General features: G+C 34.3%; 1 protein-coding gene across 2 annotated transcripts in view; it reads left to right on the forward strand.

Moving 5' to 3' along the window:
- The window catches only part of RFC1 (replication factor C subunit 1), a 99,443-nt gene that overhangs the window by 75,290 nt on the left and 6,893 nt on the right, over positions 1 to 17,260 (forward strand). For both annotated transcript variants that reach the window (XM_074229618.1, XM_074229619.1), the window contains exons 15-23: positions 1,059 to 1,173; positions 2,335 to 2,426; positions 4,385 to 4,522; positions 4,617 to 4,712; positions 4,862 to 4,960; positions 5,359 to 5,513; positions 5,636 to 5,753; positions 10,303 to 10,448; positions 15,100 to 15,313. In XM_074229618.1, coding sequence (XP_074085719.1) covers positions 1,059 to 1,173; positions 2,335 to 2,426; positions 4,385 to 4,522; positions 4,617 to 4,712; positions 4,862 to 4,960; positions 5,359 to 5,513; positions 5,636 to 5,753; positions 10,303 to 10,448; positions 15,100 to 15,313 — 1,173 coding nt within the window. The remainder of the gene's footprint in view (positions 1 to 1,058; positions 1,174 to 2,334; positions 2,427 to 4,384; positions 4,523 to 4,616; positions 4,713 to 4,861; positions 4,961 to 5,358; positions 5,514 to 5,635; positions 5,754 to 10,302; positions 10,449 to 15,099; positions 15,314 to 17,260) is intronic.

A 17,260-nucleotide genomic window follows, 5' to 3' on the forward strand; every position in this document is an offset into this window, starting at 1 on the left:
TGTTGTGATATTTTTCTTCCTGTTAGCCATCCATAACACACCAGTAGGGTAAAAAAGATAAGAATTGTCCTGCTGCAAAAACATTGAGTTCATGCTTACAAACATATTGCACGACAAACAAATAAACCCAAAGTCATTAGGCAGGAATAGAAAGATGAAGAAGCTGATTTTGAGTCCCTTGCCTGATTTCGCCTCCTCAGAACATATTCTAGTTGAGAAATCCTCTTTGTTTTTTCCTATATTGACATGAGAGAGTTAAAACCTCACCCCTCAGTTCTGCTTTCTTGTGCTACTCTTTACTTTTATTTTCAATAATTGAATTGTTAAAGCTGATAAAGCTTCACTCTTTTGAGTGAAGAAAATATGTTTTTTACTTAACTGAGAGAATTGTTTCATTTATAATTATTGTATTTAGGTAATTTATTTGATAAAGGCTAGAAATACCATTCCCTGGTTTTGTTCTAGATGAAATGATTGATCTTGTGCCTTTAAATCCTGAGCTTGGTATGCTTAGTGCTTTGGGGCTTTCTAAGCCATATTCAATAAACCTCATCAGAGGCACTCTTCATATGTTTAAAGGTTCAAAGTTTTATACTGAACTTTTAATTTAAAAACAAAACTTGGAAATACCTAGGTATTATAGATAATCATCCTGGAAGGCATGCCTTTTAAAAACTGAATTTATTATTTTGATACTTAAAAAGATAGGTGGTTTTACCAGGTTTTCATACTCCTTCCAGTTAGACACATTACACTCCAAGTCTTTCCTGAGTTGGCAGTGGCCAAATATAATCACCTGCTGAGTAGCTAACTATGCTTTTAGGGCTTCTCTGAATTGAAGAAGGCTGTTGCTCAATGCCCTTTGTGGGGCCTTTCCAGCTTGTATTTGAAAACCCAGGATCACCTCCTATGTTTGCAGAGTATATTGGTGTTTGCTGTCATGGGATAATCTTGAAACTAAAAGTTTTTAAATTGTAATCTTTAGTTTCCTCATTTAGGTTATTGTCACATTTTTAGGTTAGTATTGTGATTATTGTGGATTCTTGTATTTTAATTAGGAATTGGGATATAGTTATGTGGAATTGAATGCGAGTGACACCCGGAATAAAAACAGTTTGAAAGAAATTGTTGCTGAATCACTGAATAACACCAGCATCAAAGACTTCTATTTAAGTATGTGCCTCTTGTTTTTAATGGATAGTTAAAGAAAGAATGTTAGAAACTTGGGATTAGTAGTAAAAGGGAAATATCAGTTTAAGAAACAATAAGTGGGGTGTCTAGTTGGCACAGTGGATAAAGCACTGGCCCTGGAGTCAGGAGTACCTGGGTTCAAATCCGGCTTCAGACACTTAATAATTACCTAGCTGTGTGACCTTGGGCAAGCCACTTAATCCTATTTGCCTTGCAAAAACCTTAAAAAAAAAGAAACAATAAGTAATTGTGTATGCAATTTCAATATTCTGACATAACTGTAAGAAAAGCTATGATCTCTGTGGAACTAAATCCTATTTCTTGTTATTTGGTATTGTACTTTGTAGGAAATACATTCTGATTAAGGTACGGAAGGTCTGTGTTATTTGTAAATGGGAAAATGGAATTGGTAACCTCAGAAACCTTATTTTTGGTTAAAAGAGATCTTGGAAATGATTCTATGACAAGAAAAAGGAAAAAGAGACATAATAGAAATCAACATGCCCAAAATAATGTTTAAATATGCATGGTTAAAATTGTAGGTTTGAAAAACTTTCACTCTGTTCAGATGACATGGTATACCTAGAAAACCCTAAAAAAACATCTAAAAAACTACTAGAAACAACAACTTTAGCAAAGTTGCAGGATATAAAATAAATACACATAAATTCTCAGAATTTCTCTATATTAATAACAAGATAAAGCAGCAAGAACTAGAAAGAGAAATCCCATTTAAAGTAACTTCAGACGATATAAAATACTTTGGAGTCTACCTCCCAATTCAGACTCTGAAACTTTATGAAAACAACTATATAGGGGGCAGCTAGGTGGCACAGTGGATAGAGCACCAGCCTTGGAGTCAGGAGTACCTGAGTTCAAATACAGCCTCAGACACTTAATAATTACCTAGTTGTGTGGCCTTGGGCAAGCCACTTAACCCCATTGCCTTGCAAAAACTAAAAAAACCAACCAAAAAAAAAAAACCCCAACTATAAAGCACTTTTCACACAAATATTATAGGGTTCATTATATTCAATTGAAGCCTTGTAACTTCCACTACTAATTCTGTAAAAGTTTTTTCAGTAACTAGATTTTGCTGTTTTTTTGGTATATTTGTTCAATTTTGTTATCATTGTCGATCAGATACAGGTTTGGATTCAGGAGGCAGAAAACATGCTCTGATCATGGATGAAGTAGATGGAATGGCAGGCACTGAAGATCGGGGAGGAATTCAGGTAATAGAAGACTCAAATATTTTCAATCTGATCATTTAAATCATTTAAGTCATTTAAAGAAGGAAATAGCAGAGGTTTTTTCCTTCTATTTTTCACTATTTAGGGGAAGGTAGATGGCACAATGGATGTAGTGCCAGGCCTGAAGTCAGAAAGATCTAATCTTCGTGAGTTAAGTGCTTGATAGTTATGTGACCCTGGATGAGCCACTCGACCCTGTCTGTCTCCTTTTCCTCAATTGTAAAATGAGTTGGAGAAGGAAAGGACAAACCACTTTAATATCTCTGCCAAGAAAACCCCAAATGGGCTCACAGAAAGCCAGGCACTTTTAAAAACAACTTCATAAAACAAATTTTCACTGCTCAGCTGTGAGAATTTATTAAAGCTTTTTTTTAAATTGAATTTAAATTGGAATCAATTGTGAGTGTGAACAGTTTTTTTGGGGGGGGATTGTGCTGTTTTTTAATGTTTTCAATGGAGAAATATGAAAACTAGAATTAAAAAGTCACTATACAGAAAAATTTCAAGTTTCCTTCTTGAAAAAACTTGGGTGCAGTCACATGAAATGTTTAATAAATTGAATTTTGTTTTCCCCAATGTGTAAACAAAATGATAAGATTAAATTTGTGCACGGCAATTTTGACCTAAACTCTATAGCTACACAAAATACACAGTTACCTTCAACTGTTAGTATAATCATCTTTTCATAGGTGGTAGAAAGGGAGGAGTAGGGGGCTGCACAGTGCAGAAGATAAGGGAAATACAAATATTGTATGCTAATCATCTTAAAGAAATGGTGAAAAGAAAGCCTCAATTACTAAATAGCCTAAGGGGGAAAAAGAAACTACACTCCAACTTTATAAAATTGATTTAGAAGGACAGTGGAAGAGTAAACTGCAAGTGATTGCAGTTTAACATGAAAAATGCACATGTAATAAGATGGAGCACAATGGGGGATTCATAAAATATACTAATCAGAAAATATGGGAAGGTTTTTCCTGGGTTTGCCCCCCCACCCCCCCAATTATGAATAAGTAGCTCAATTTAAGTTTGCTATCTACATCTGGTATCCCTCACAATTTCTTGATACTGGTATTCTGTTACATCAGGAAGGATTTTAAAATCCCTTTTAAAGAAAGAAACTCATATCTTTTTGATAGGATTAAAGATAAAACAAAAAGGAGTAAAGAGAGTTGACTAGATGTCAAGTGCTTGCTAGAAATGATTTTTTAGGGTATGCTTTTTTTCTATCTAAAATTTAGTGACAATTTTTAGTGAGCCATCTAAAAATAAAAATTAGTTTTTTAATTTTTGGAGAAAACAGGCTTTGCCTTTATGTTCAAAATTTGAAACGTTTTACTTGACTGCAACAGGAAATCTATGGAATGTACATGCAAAACTTTTTATGTTAAGTGATCAAATGACCATCCTGAGAGATGTTGTGATTACAGGCACCAACCACTTAGTCACCCAAAAGTTTGAAGCATTATATAACCAAAATTTGGTGTTATGTGCTATGTGGCCACAGGATGGTTTGTTTCACATCATGGCTTAAGTAAATACTGTCATTAATTTTTGATGCAATTATTCCTATTGTATGCATACAAACTGAAAAAAGGAACAAAAGTTTTTTTTCAAAGAGGAAAGATAAGACGTAAGGGAGAAGAAGGGAGCTTTGTTAGCAAAAAAAAATTGGTTGTTTGATTGTTGATTTGTATGCATTGTAAAAGTTTATTAAAAAAAACCAATATATTATTTCTTAATCATTTCCCATTCAGAACCAAGTAATTTCCCATTATTCTTTTAATGTCACACACCCAAGATTTAATATTTCATTTTCAAGGGTTATGGCTATGGTGTGAACACTTTTTTCAATGCAGTAAAAAAGAAGTAAAATCATGATCTTTTTTTTTAAACTGAGTTTTCTGTGATGATTTTGATGGCGCAAACTTGCTTTTCAGGAACTAATTGGCTTGATCAAACACACAAAGATACCTATTATTTGTATGTGTAATGATAGAAATCATCCAAAAATCCGTTCCTTGGTACATTATTGCTTTGATCTTCGCTTTCAAAGACCTCGGATTGAACAGATTAAGGTACAAAGATATTTTTCTTTTTTCAAGAATTTAATAAGTTAAAGATTTTTGTTGTTGCATTTTTGAAGTTTTTGAAGTTATATATGATTTTTAGGGTGCTATGATGTCTGTTGCTTTTAAAGAGGGTTTAAAGATTCCTCCTTCAGCGATGAATGAAATTATTCTGGGAGCAAATCATGATATTCGACAGGTATGTTAATTTTTTTTTTAATGCTCCAAACTTTGTAGTCTAACACTTGGTGGTGATTTGCTTAGTTGTGATCATCATCCTTTCAGTATGCCACTTTAAGGGTGTATTTCTCCTTTTTGCCAATGATTTGATTTTCTTCTGACTTTTAGGTTTTGCACAATCTTAGCATGTGGTGTGCAGAAAGTAAAGCCCTAACCTATGACCAAGCTAAAGCAGATTCCAGCAGAGCCAAAAAAGACATCAAAATGGTAAGAGAAACTCCTTTTTTTTGGTTGTACTTTGACTTGGTAGTGTTTCTCCCTAATAAATAGTAGAAATAATGGAAAAAATTTAGCGTTGATATTTATTGATCAACTTACTAATCTTGTGAATGGAAAGACAATAATTAGCTTCCAGAGAGTATCATAATTCCTGTACAAATAATTTTTCAAGGGCTAAAGATTAAATATGAAAATATTGAGCAGATATAAATTTTGAAGTATCCTTTTTTCATAGCTCTCTAATACATAATCTTATAAATGGTTTGCAGGGGGCCACAGCAATCTGTTATAGATGAGTTAGATTCTTATCTTCTTTTCTGTTTATTTCAGCTCAGTTAAAATGAATTGATCTGTGCTAAAATTGTAATAGTGTTATTGTATTACAGGGTCCATTTGATGTTGCCCGGAAAGTGTTTGCTGCAGGAGAAGAGACTGCTCATATGTCGCTTGTGGACAAGTGTGATCTCTTCTTCCACGATTACTCCATAGCACCTCTTTTTGTCCAGGAAAACTATTTACATGTAAAACCTGCCGCTGCTGGGTCAGTATGTCAGAGTAATGGGCAAAGTTGGAATTGATCCTTTAATAAGCACAGTGCTTTTGAAAGATTCATGGCCTGGGAAGGGGATTCTTATAATAATGTAAATTTTTTTTTTCCTGCAGAGGGGATATGAAAAAACACTTGATGCTTTTAAGCAGAGCAGCAGATAGTATATGTGATGGTGACTTAGTTGATAGACAAATTCGGAGTAAGCAAAACTGGAGCCTTCTACCCACACAGGTAGGTGCAATGCTACCCCTAAAATGCGTGTGTGTGTGTGTGTGTGTGTGTGTGTGTGTGTGTGTGTGTGTGTGTGATGTATATAACTCTTCAGCAAAGATGGTAGCTAACTGCTTTTAGATGAGCTTTGTGAATCACAAAGGGTCTTTGGGACTATATCAGACCATTTTCCACTAATACATTGGATCTTATTTTGTTTTGTATTATTCTGACAATAGACATAAGGACCAGTTAAGGTTAGATTCTGATTGTGACTCATATATGAGTAAAAGATTTAATTTAACTTAATATCTTAATTTGCAACTTTTTGAAAATAAGGAATTGAACCAGATAACCTTTCTTGACTTTTTTTCTGATAGCGCCATGGTTGTAAATGGTCTCTTCTTTTTGAACTGTTATTTTGTTTTTAAGGCATGTACTTAAGAAGGTTTTGAGAAGATTTTTTCCCCTTTTGTCATTTAAAATAACAACTCTAAAGAAATGATTGTGGTGTATTTAAATTGATCTCATCACTCTAGGGTTTCACTCAGTGATTTTTTTTTTTAATCTACAGTTGATATTGGGACATAGGGCTCCTTTTCTAGTTGTTCATGGGTCTGAACTTACTCCCTTACTGTATTATTTATGAAGTTGTTAATTCTTGTGAGTAAACCCCAGAAAATTAAAACAAACCCACTCCTAAAAAAGCGAACAGTTCAAGAAAACATAGATGTTTGAATCTGTGGAGGGAATATGACCAATAATGCAATTAGGTTTTTTTTTTAAAGTGTAAAGTTGAAGTATTCTGTTTAAAGCAAGGGATGAAATGCTTAGTTGCTCACTTGTGTGGTAGTTGTGTAACTGACTCCACAGCCAGTGAGAGATTTCATTTGGACTAGTTAATAAATTCATCTTTTAAAGGAATTTCAGGGTTGTGATGTAGATCTACAAGGGATTGCATTTCTTACTGATATTTGAACTTCACTGTCTTCTAAATTGATCAAAGGATGAAGGACACAGACACACGCATATATTTGCACATACATTTTATGAGAGATTATTGAGAGTGAATGAGAGTGACAGAGATTTGGGCACATAAATATATTTTACTAAAAAGGGAAACAGAAGGGGAGATCAGAAGAGAAGGTAGCTTGAAGGAGAAATTAGTCTTAATCCTAACTGATTAAAGGGTGTTCAGCAACATTTATCTTTCTTCGCTGTGCTTAAAGAATTAGACACTGAGGGGATGCCCACCAGTTGAGGAATGAAAGTGAGGGAATTTGAATATGATGGACTGTAATTATTTTAAGAAAATAGAAAGGGAATAGTTTCACAAAAACCTGCGAAGACTTGTATGAACTGACCAATAGAATGCATGGTGAGCAAAACCAGTAGGAAAACTTGTATAATAAAAATATAAAAAAACCCCAATGCTCTGAATTAAGAAGTCTAACACAATGATACAATAACAACTCTAATACAACTCCAGAGGATAAATGATCAACTTATCATACCTACCTCCTAATAATGGTTGAAGAAATTTGTGCAGAGCAAGACATTTTTTTTAAAGACATGGACAGTGCAAGAATGTTATCCTCAATTATATGTTTGTTATAGTGGTTTTGTTTTCTTTTTCAATTTGATGTGGGTGGGAGTGGTAGAGGGAATTTTTGCTCATTAGAAACAAGTGATGGGGGTGGCTAAGTGGGACAGTGGACAGAGCACCGGCCCTGGAGTCAGGAGTACCTGAGTTCAAATCCAGCCTCAGAAACTTAATAATGACCTAGCTGTGTGGCCTTGGGCAAGCCACTTAACCCCATTGCCTTGCAAAAACCTTAAAAAAAAAAAGAAACAAGTGATAAAAAAAGAAAACAATTCGATACTTTTCACAACTGTGACTAAGATCCAAGATGCTGGTTTAATATCTAAAATTCTAACTACATAAAATTTGCATATATGAATAAAATAAATGGAGATCAAATTAGAAGAACATTGTAGAGTGCAGAATAAATCAATCATTACATGAAAATTATGACTGGAAAAGTATAGAAAGGCCTGAAACTCCTCTGCTCTAGGAACCATTGTCAATAAATTAATAATATAAGGACTGGAAATTTTCCTAAGTCCTGAATGACATGTGAAATTATGTTCCAAAGCATTGATAATTAGAAATCATATTAATACAGTTTCTTTCCTTACCTTCTAAATTAATGAAAAAGAAAATCATTATTTGATTTCTTTTTGATTTTAAAATACACAAACATAAAATAAAAATGAACATTTTATTTGTCACAACTTCATTCTATAGCTTGATTTTCTTTGAATAAAAACTAATACAAGTTTTACTTCACCAAGTTCTACATGGTGCTGTCCCTCTGCTCCATCTCTGCCCCCTCCCCCTGCCAAAAGGAGCTATTTATATGGAAACTAAGGTCCAGATAACTAAAGGACTTATTTCAAGTAGGAGTTGGCAGAGTGAGAATAATATACTCCAAATAATGATACTCTTTCCACTGTACTCTGTTGCCTTTTGGTTAAACATATTAGTCATTTCCATGTTAATATGAACTACTTTAATCATATTGATATCTTCCTCTTAGCTAAGAGGGCTTCATTGAAGAAGTAGGAGTTTTGGTAGCATTAGGGCAGGGCAGATCTCTGTGGGACGGTAGCTTTGGCTAGCACCAGGATACTGGACATCCAAGGTCCTGCAGAGGGGACACACAGAAGGATTATGTGGGAAAGAAGCCTTGTCCCATTTAGCATGACTCTCGTGGCAGCCTAGTTTCTAGTGGAGGTGATTATACTTCTTCTCTTTAGTAATTAGTGATAATAATAATAACAGAAATTTGGCATTTATAAACCCTTTAAATCTGTATTAATAACTTGACATAATTTTTATATTTGAGTCTCACAACTGCTCCATCAAATATATTGACTTGGGGCAGCTGGGTGGTGCAGTGGATAGAGCACCGACCCTGGAGTCAGGAGTACCAGAGTTCAAATCTGGCCTCAGACACTTACACTAGCTGTGTGGCTTTGGGCAAGCTACTTAACCCCATTGGCCTTGCAAAAACCTAAAAAAAATTATATTGTCTCTTTTTTATAGATAAGGGTACTTAGACTCAGAGTATCTAAATAAATTATTCTTGGTTTCACAGCTAGTGATTGCTAGATGTGGCATTTGAACTTTTCTTTCTTGATTCCAAGTTCTCTGATAGCATAGTATAGCAGATAGAGCAGTAAATTTCAATTAGCTCTGTATTCTGGGCAAGTCATTTGACCTCTATAGGATTCAGAAGGTTGGACTTGATGTCCTCTAAGGTCCTTTCTAGCATAAAAATCTATGATCCTATAATATTAACTCAGGTTAACCTGGCTTCCATTTCTGAGAAAAAAATCATTATATTTTCACTTTGTTATCCTTTGTAATCTTATGTATTTTATTTTATGCATTTAAAATCATTGTTCTGAGAAGGACTCCACTTATTTTACTAGACTTCTTATTGGGGGGGGGTTAGAGGACATTAAGTCATCATTTCAACCATAAATGATGACTAGTAATCTGATAGCATTATTCCTATGACTTACCAGACAACTTCTGGGAAACTAAAGTCTTTGGGTGTTTATGGGAGTATGATTGTAGTTGGCTAGAACAATTCAGTCACCTTACTTATGATTAGACCATCATAAGACAAGGGTTGCTATACTGCGTTGTTGCCAATTTGTTTCCAGAAAACCACATACTTGTGCTTCTGCCCAGTGTCACTGGAGTGCCACGGACTCCTATGGCATCCAGACCTTCACCAGAAGTCCTGTGTCATCAAATCAGACCTAGATTAAGAGGTGAAATGGTTTTGGAAAAGACAGTTGGAAGGATGTCTTTGCACATTATTCCCCTCACTATAATAAACATTATGTACAAGTCATCTCATCATTCATTTGATGCCATGGTCTTTGATTTTGAAGGACCACATCAACTTATGTTAATAAATATTAATCTATACTTGCTGTCATGGGGAGGGGGAAGGAAGAGAGGGAGGTAGAAAAATGTGAAACTCAAAAGCTTACAAAAAGATGATTGTTGAAACTATCCTTAACTTACATGTAATTAGAAAATAAAATAACATTCAGAAATATTAATTTGTCTTCTGAGTTTGTAAATCTGCGACCAACTTTTGGTTATCTTCTGACCTTTACTCAGTGCAGTTTATGAATAAAGACTAATTTTAACAAAGCATTATTAAGAAAATACATTGGGAACCAAAGAAATTCCATCACACATCTCAAATCCAAATCTCTTGTTGAGATTACTTTTGTCAAACCTTTCCTCTATTAGTGTTATTTATTCCATAGACATTATATTTGTTCAAATAGTAGAAAGTTACTTATCTTTTGAGACTGAAGTACAACTTTGGTTTTTTGTTTTATTTTGTTTTATATTAAGGATGTCAGTTTAATTTAACAAATTAGATTATGTCAAAGAAAAGAAGCTCTCATCTTTGCGAAATTGTAGAACATTTGGAATTTTGTTTAATCTAAACTATTTTTCTTTGCTTGATTTTTTCAGGCCATTTACTCTAGTGTTCTTCCTGGAGAGTTGATGAGAGGCTTCATGACTCAGTTTCCTTCTTTTCCAAGTTGGTTGGGTAAATTCTCCTCCACAGGCAAACATGATCGCATTGTTCAAGAATTAGCATTGCATATGAGTCTTGAGTAAGTAGAATTATTTCAATTCGGAGTTTTATTGATGTGGAATATTTACCCTTTTGTTTGGATGCCTTGGTACAAATGTAACAAATACCTGCCTAGAATGCAAACTATCTGAATTTTTAAATCCTGATTAGCCATTAACCTAAAGTATAATCCTGACAATTCCCCTAACCTTTTTTTTTTTTAATAAATGATCTCATTATATTTTGGAGATACTGGGTTGGATAAAATGAGCATTTAGGACAAAGTTCAGAGTAATATATAAATCTGAGCTGCTTTTACAAATACTGCAGTATTATTTTACATCAGGTCATTTATTAGATAAATACTAATAATTCTAATGCCAATAAATACAAATTCTGTGTGAAAAGCACAATGCTAGGTATTTTAACAGAGGTAAGGTATAAATAGGTTGGTTATACACATTTAAGTACATGAGGCTTGTGCATATAAGACTTCAGAGATATTTAATTGACAAGATTTAGTAATAATGTCTTAGGTTTATATGGCACTTTATAATTTTTAACATACTTGAATATGTTTTACTATCTTATAGAAAACACCATTAACTATTTTTAGGAGGACGTTAGCTGTAGGTAAATTACTTGGATGATTGAAATGAGTCTTTCTACTGAGTAGGTACAAGGAAGGCATTTTTATTGTTTTTTCATTAAAAATAAAGTCTTAGAAAGTGTTATGTGTTGGGTGTAATGGAAATACATCAAGAATTTAATTTGAAACATTGAGAGGAAACTGAGTTACCCCAAAAAAGCTTCTAGACTTATATAAGGCTTTTGTTTGAAAATAATTTGATATTATTAATCATTTCATCAAAACCAGTAGTCATTTGCCGTGTTCATATTAATTTCAATTTTTTCTATTTTCTTTGGAAGCTCTGACTTTCCAGTCTTCCCTTTTTTTCTACTATGTTCCTTGTGACTTAATTCTTTGTCTTCACATCCTGGATAGTCTATTCTTCCATGTGCTCATAGTTTTTCTGAATTGAGCCAAAGGACTTTTAGCCCCTTGCACTTATTGGATTTACTATCTTGGTCTTGTCATTTTGCTATTCAGTATTGGATTTCTCATTTTTAGTTCCAAGTCTGCATCAGTTTCTTGGACTTTTTTCATATAGTTTTCTTCCTTCTTTGTTCTTGTCCTCTTTATTCTCTCCCTTTTCAAAAAAAAATGCTGCCATTTGAGAGCTCCTTTTTCATATAAACATTCCTCTCTTCACACACAAAGCTACCACTTTAGCAAAGAGCCTCATCACCTTTTGCCTTGCCCCAGACTGTTGTGCTCTTCCTTTTAATTGGTCTCTTTGTCTCAAGCCTCTCCCTTATCTTTTCCATCATCTACTCAGTGATAAAGTTCAATTCTGATCATGTAAACTCTGCCCCTCCTCCTCCACTCCTCAATTCTCTATTCTCCAATGCTGCCTATTAAATATGAAGTCCTGTCATTTAAAGCCCTTCCTACCATTTTAGTCTTCTTCCCCTCTATACACTCTCCCAGTCAGGCAGCTTGTCTTTCCTTTTCCTCACATGCAGCACTCCTTATTCCATATCTAGAATTCTGTCCCGCCTCACTGCTCCCTCCTGGCTTCCCTGGGTTCCTTCAAGATGCAGTTCAACATTATCCTCTTTAAAGAGCCCTTTTTCTGGATGTAATCAAACCCAGGAGCCCCCTCCCATCCGCACTTGTGTCTTCCCTCTGAGATTATTTTCATATAGATTGTTTTTATCTTGTATGCATGTAGATTTTCTGGCTTCTCTCACTTATTAGAATGTGAATTTCTTGAGAACAGCGACAGTATCTTAAGCACTACAGTGCTTAATATTCAGTGGGCGGCAACACATAGTAAATGCTTAATAAATGTATGTTGATTGATGTCTCAGTTCTGGTACTTTCTCCCTGTCCCATTTCTCTTTTAAAAGAGAATTCTTCTAGGTTACCATTTCCTCATAACCAGACTAATTTTGTTTAGGTTCCTAGATAATGGTAATATATCATCCTCTATACCTGTTGACTTCTTTAAAAAGAACAAAAGCTGCATATTCTTGGGTAAGTCACTTGTTCTCTGGTTCTCAGTTTCTTTATGACATAAAAGAGCTAGACAAAGATGGCATTTAGGGCTCTAGTTGCATGATGCTGCTGTTCTTTAAAAAAATTTTTTATTGATTTTTTTATTTTTTTGTCTTATTATAGTTTCCACAATATCATTTCCCCTTTCTATCTATTCCAGAGAGCCATCTCATATAAAATAGTATTTTTAAGACAGTAGGAGACAAAAATCAGCATAACAGATTGATACATCAAAAAAGTCTGAAAATATGTGCCATACGCAACACTTACATATCTCCTATGTCTACAACAGGATGGAAATATCTTCAACTGTTTTTTCTTTTGAGTCTTTTCTGTTGTTTATAATTTAATTTTTCCACATTCCCTTGACTTTTTGAGTATGATTCTTTCTCTTTACATTGTTTTGGTTATTGTGTCACTATCCATCGGTTCATGTTGCTTTTTCTAGGTTTCTCTCTATTCATCACAGTTGTCATTTCTTAGTGAAGTAATATTCCAATATATTTATGTACTGTCATTTGTTTAGCATTCCTCAGTTGATAAGCTACTACTTAGTTTCCAGTTCTTCCCTATCCCAAACAGTGGATCAATATTATCAATATTGTCCTTGGGATAGAAGTCTAGTAATGGAAGAAATGAATGAACATTTTAGTCCGTTTATTTGCATGATCCCCAGGTGTTTTCCATAGTGGCTGTAATGCACTAGTTGCTTATCTTTCCTCAACCCCTCCAACATGGTCTATTCTTATATTTTGCAAGGTGTGAGATGAAACTTCAGGGTTGTTTTCTTTGCATTTCTCTCATTAGAAATTTGGAGCATTCTTTAATCTGAGTAGTTTATAATTATTCCTTTGAGTGTGATGCAGGAAAGAATATATAATAGGTTAAAAAGGAACAATGCATACCTTGGATGGATAGTCGAATAAAATGTATAAAAATATTAATATTATTAAGTATGTTATGACTTAATAAATAAGAATAACCTTCAAAAATTAATTTAGACAAACTGGACAGTATGAAACATTAAACCAAAAGACGAAACAGGAGTGAAATAGAATGAGAGATTTCGGTTTAGACATAAAGAAAAGCTACTTGGCTATTACTAAAGTTACTATTGAGGGCACAAAAATATCTATTTTTACTGGTTAATTTATATATTCAGCTGCTTAAAACTAGTGACCTTGCTACAGATATTTACGTGCCCTTAAAGCGCTGTTATTCTGTGCAAACTCTCCAAAATCAGATTGTTGTGTTGAATCTTGACAAAAAAGCTTCCTCTTTATTAGTTCCTAGACTGGAATCCTTCTTAGAGTAAAGTACTTAGTAAGTTTTTTTGAATGAGAAGCTGGCTGGCTTGATGAGTGGCTGGCTGGCTGAATGGATAAATAAAATCATAAAAATAATTGTTAAATTTAGATAATTGCATAATTTGAGCTAGAGTGGAAAAGATGAATTAGGATGAAAAGACATTTAAAATAGTATTCTTTCATTTTTCCATATTCTGGGTAGAAAGGGCTATTTGGGGAGAGGAGGCAGCCTGACAATGGCTTGATGAGAAGACTTGATTTCCCTCACATACTCTCTCTCTTTTTTTTTTAAGTTTTTGCAAGGCAATGGGGTTAAGTGTTTTGCCCAAGACCACACAGCTGGGTAATTATTAAGTGTCTGAGGCTGGATTTGAACTCAGGTATTCCTGACTCCAGGGCCTGTGCTCTATCCCCTGCACCACCTAGCTGCCCCTCACATACTCTTTTTCAAGGCCATCATAACTTTCCAGGTTTTAATAGATAAATGTTCATTAGATTGCCTTCCTTGCTGCCATCACCAAGCCACTTCCAGTACTTTCTATCTATTCAGAGATGTCTTCTGTAACAGTCCAATGGAAATGCTGCTTCCCAGCCCAACATGTTCTGAGCCATGGCTGCAGAAGGTCTTTGAATCTGGTGATCTTTCCCTTGGCTTTACTTTCACTCAAAGTTAGAAACCAAGAAATGTCAGCTATTTATAATAGAAGTGTTAGCAGAAAAGAGAATAAGTGATAGCTCTGATTCTTATTTGGAAAGTGAGTATTCTCAGCTCTAATATGTACCATAAGACACGAAAATATAATTTTGAAATTTAAAAATCCATTTCTGCTGCAACAGCCACCCCTTGAGTTCATCTATTTATTAAAACAAGCTTTCTGGGACCATAGTTATATTTGTAAATTATTATTTTCATAACCAGTTAGAGACAGAAACTTGAAATCTTTGTCGTAACACAAAGCTTGTTTACATAAACACAATCTGTGGTTGATTTTAAATATTTGTGCTTTCTTTGCAATGTCCTCCTTGGGATATAAGTCTAGTAATGGGATATTATGAGTGAAAGACTGAACATTTCAGTCAGTTTATTTGCATGATGTCAGGTGTTTTCCATAGTGGCTGTATTGTTTCAAAACTTCAGCAATGCATTAGGGTCACTATCCCTGAATTGAGCCATTGTCTGGTTAATACAATTGATTATTAAAAGTTTTGTTGGTGATTTTATAAAACTGACCTATTTGGTGTCCTTTCTACTTTTGGTAAAGAACTTACTCCAGCAAAAGGATCGTCAATCTGGATTACCTTTCACATATGCGGGATGCTCTTGTTCTTCCTTTGACATTACATGGCACAGAAGGGGTACAGAATGTTGTTGAGCTTATGGATACATATCATCTCATGAGAGAAGACTTTGAAAATATCATGGAAATAAGCAGTTGGGGAGGCAAACCGAGTTCCTTTTCCAAATTGGATCCTAAGGTAAAATTTGCAACTACTTATACCTTTTCACTTATCACATATGTACAAAAACAAAATTCAATATTTAGCATCATTTGGGACTTTATCTCTTTCATTATTAATCCTGAACTACCAAATATTCTGGAGGAAATAATACTCATTGAGTCCACTTACAGTACAGTATGGTGTAATAGAAATTAAATATGGTATAATAGAGATTTAAAAAAACCAAAATAAAAAAAAACCAAGCACTTAAACAAAGTTATTATTATTATGTTTATTGTTTTCTTGTTTCTGCTTTCTTAACATTACATTAGTTCACACAAATTTTCTTATATTTTAAAAAATTCCAATCTATTCATATTCCATGATTTATTCCAATGTATTCATATTCTATAATTTGCTAATCAGTAACCTTTTACTTTGTTTTCAGTATTTCAAATAACTTGTGTTATGAGTATCTTGGCATGTATAGGACCTTTCTATCCTTGATTGTTGTGAATTCTGAAGAGTACTGAATGTGAAGTTAGCTTACCAGGCTTTAATCCCAACTTTTTACTGTGTATCACCTTAACCAAATTACTTAAACCTCTTTGACTTTTTATTTTCTTGTCTGTAAGAGCATTTATTGAACTTGATATTCTTTCCAGTCTCTTCTAGATCCTCACTGTTGCATAGTATTCTGTTTGTTTTTTTTTAAGGTTTTAGCAAGGCAAATGGGCTTAAAGAGTGGCTTGCCCGAGGCCATACAGCTGAGTAATTAAGGGTCTGAGGCTGGATTTGAACTCAGGGTAACCCTGACTCCAGAGTCGGTGCTCTATCCACTGCGTCACCTAGCTGCCCTGTTGCATAATTTTCTCATTATTTGTCCTTTATTAACTTTCTGTCATATTTCTCACAGTTCTTCTAAATGTTGTCTTTTCTTCTCAAACTTCAACTCTTCTTGCTTTCTCATCACTCTTAAGCAGTTGACCATACTTTTTGTTACAAAGGTCTAAATGGTTCAGTTTAATTCTCTCAGCTCCCTTCTTATACTTCTCTTAAGCTCTTCTGAAAGTATAATCTTTCCTCTATATACCCTTGATCCTAGTTCTTTTCTGTTTTCTCATTCACTATGTTCCATCAGCTATCTCTTTATTTCTCATTATATTCATTATTTTTGGGCAGCTAGGTGGCGCAGTGGATAGAGCACCGGCCCTGGAGTCAGGAGTACCTGAGTTCAAATCCGGCCTCAAACACTTAATAATCACCTGGCTGTTGTGGCCTTGGGCAAGCCACTTAACCCCATTGCCTTGCAAAAAAATAAAAAAATAAATGTAGTCATTATTTCCTAATAAAATGCCTTGTTTTTTCAGCCTATAATTACTTAAATACTGTATTATTAAAACAGACCAAAAAAAATCCCAGAAGTTTTCCATTAACTTAACCAATTCTTCAAATAGTAGCTTGATCTTTTTTATTTTCTTTCACCACCAAATTTTAAGATAGAAATATACATGGAGATACATAGAGTAGTCTTGAACTTGCTGCCTCTCCTTGCAATAGAACTTTTCTCCTCACTACTACTAAAGATAATTTATCCAAAGTTACTAATGAATCACCCACTTTATCTTTATTTTGTTTCTTTGATTGCTCTCTTTTCTCTTTGCTAACTAACGTCTCCTCCTCCTCCTCCCATTGTTCACAGATTGATGTCTTCTAGACTTCTGTCTTCAGACTTTTCTTTGCCATTCTCCTTTGGTGAGCTCATCTCATTATTTCAATTACCAGTTTTATGCAGATTAATCCAAAATGTGTATCTTTTGATCACTCAGACCTCAGTTTTTCTCTGGAGCTCCAGTTACAATCTGCCATTTTTTTCCCTCTATCAAATACCTCAAACTCAACATGTCTGAAATTGAACTGAAAAAAACTTGTCCTTTCCTCCCCATACCTTCCGTATTTTTCTTGGTGACCCCAGAATTTCTT

The sequence above is a fragment of the Macrotis lagotis genome, chromosome 3, assembly GCF_037893015.1.
Source record: "Macrotis lagotis isolate mMagLag1 chromosome 3, bilby.v1.9.chrom.fasta, whole genome shotgun sequence".
Lineage (NCBI taxonomy): Eukaryota > Metazoa > Chordata > Mammalia > Peramelemorphia > Peramelidae > Macrotis > Macrotis lagotis.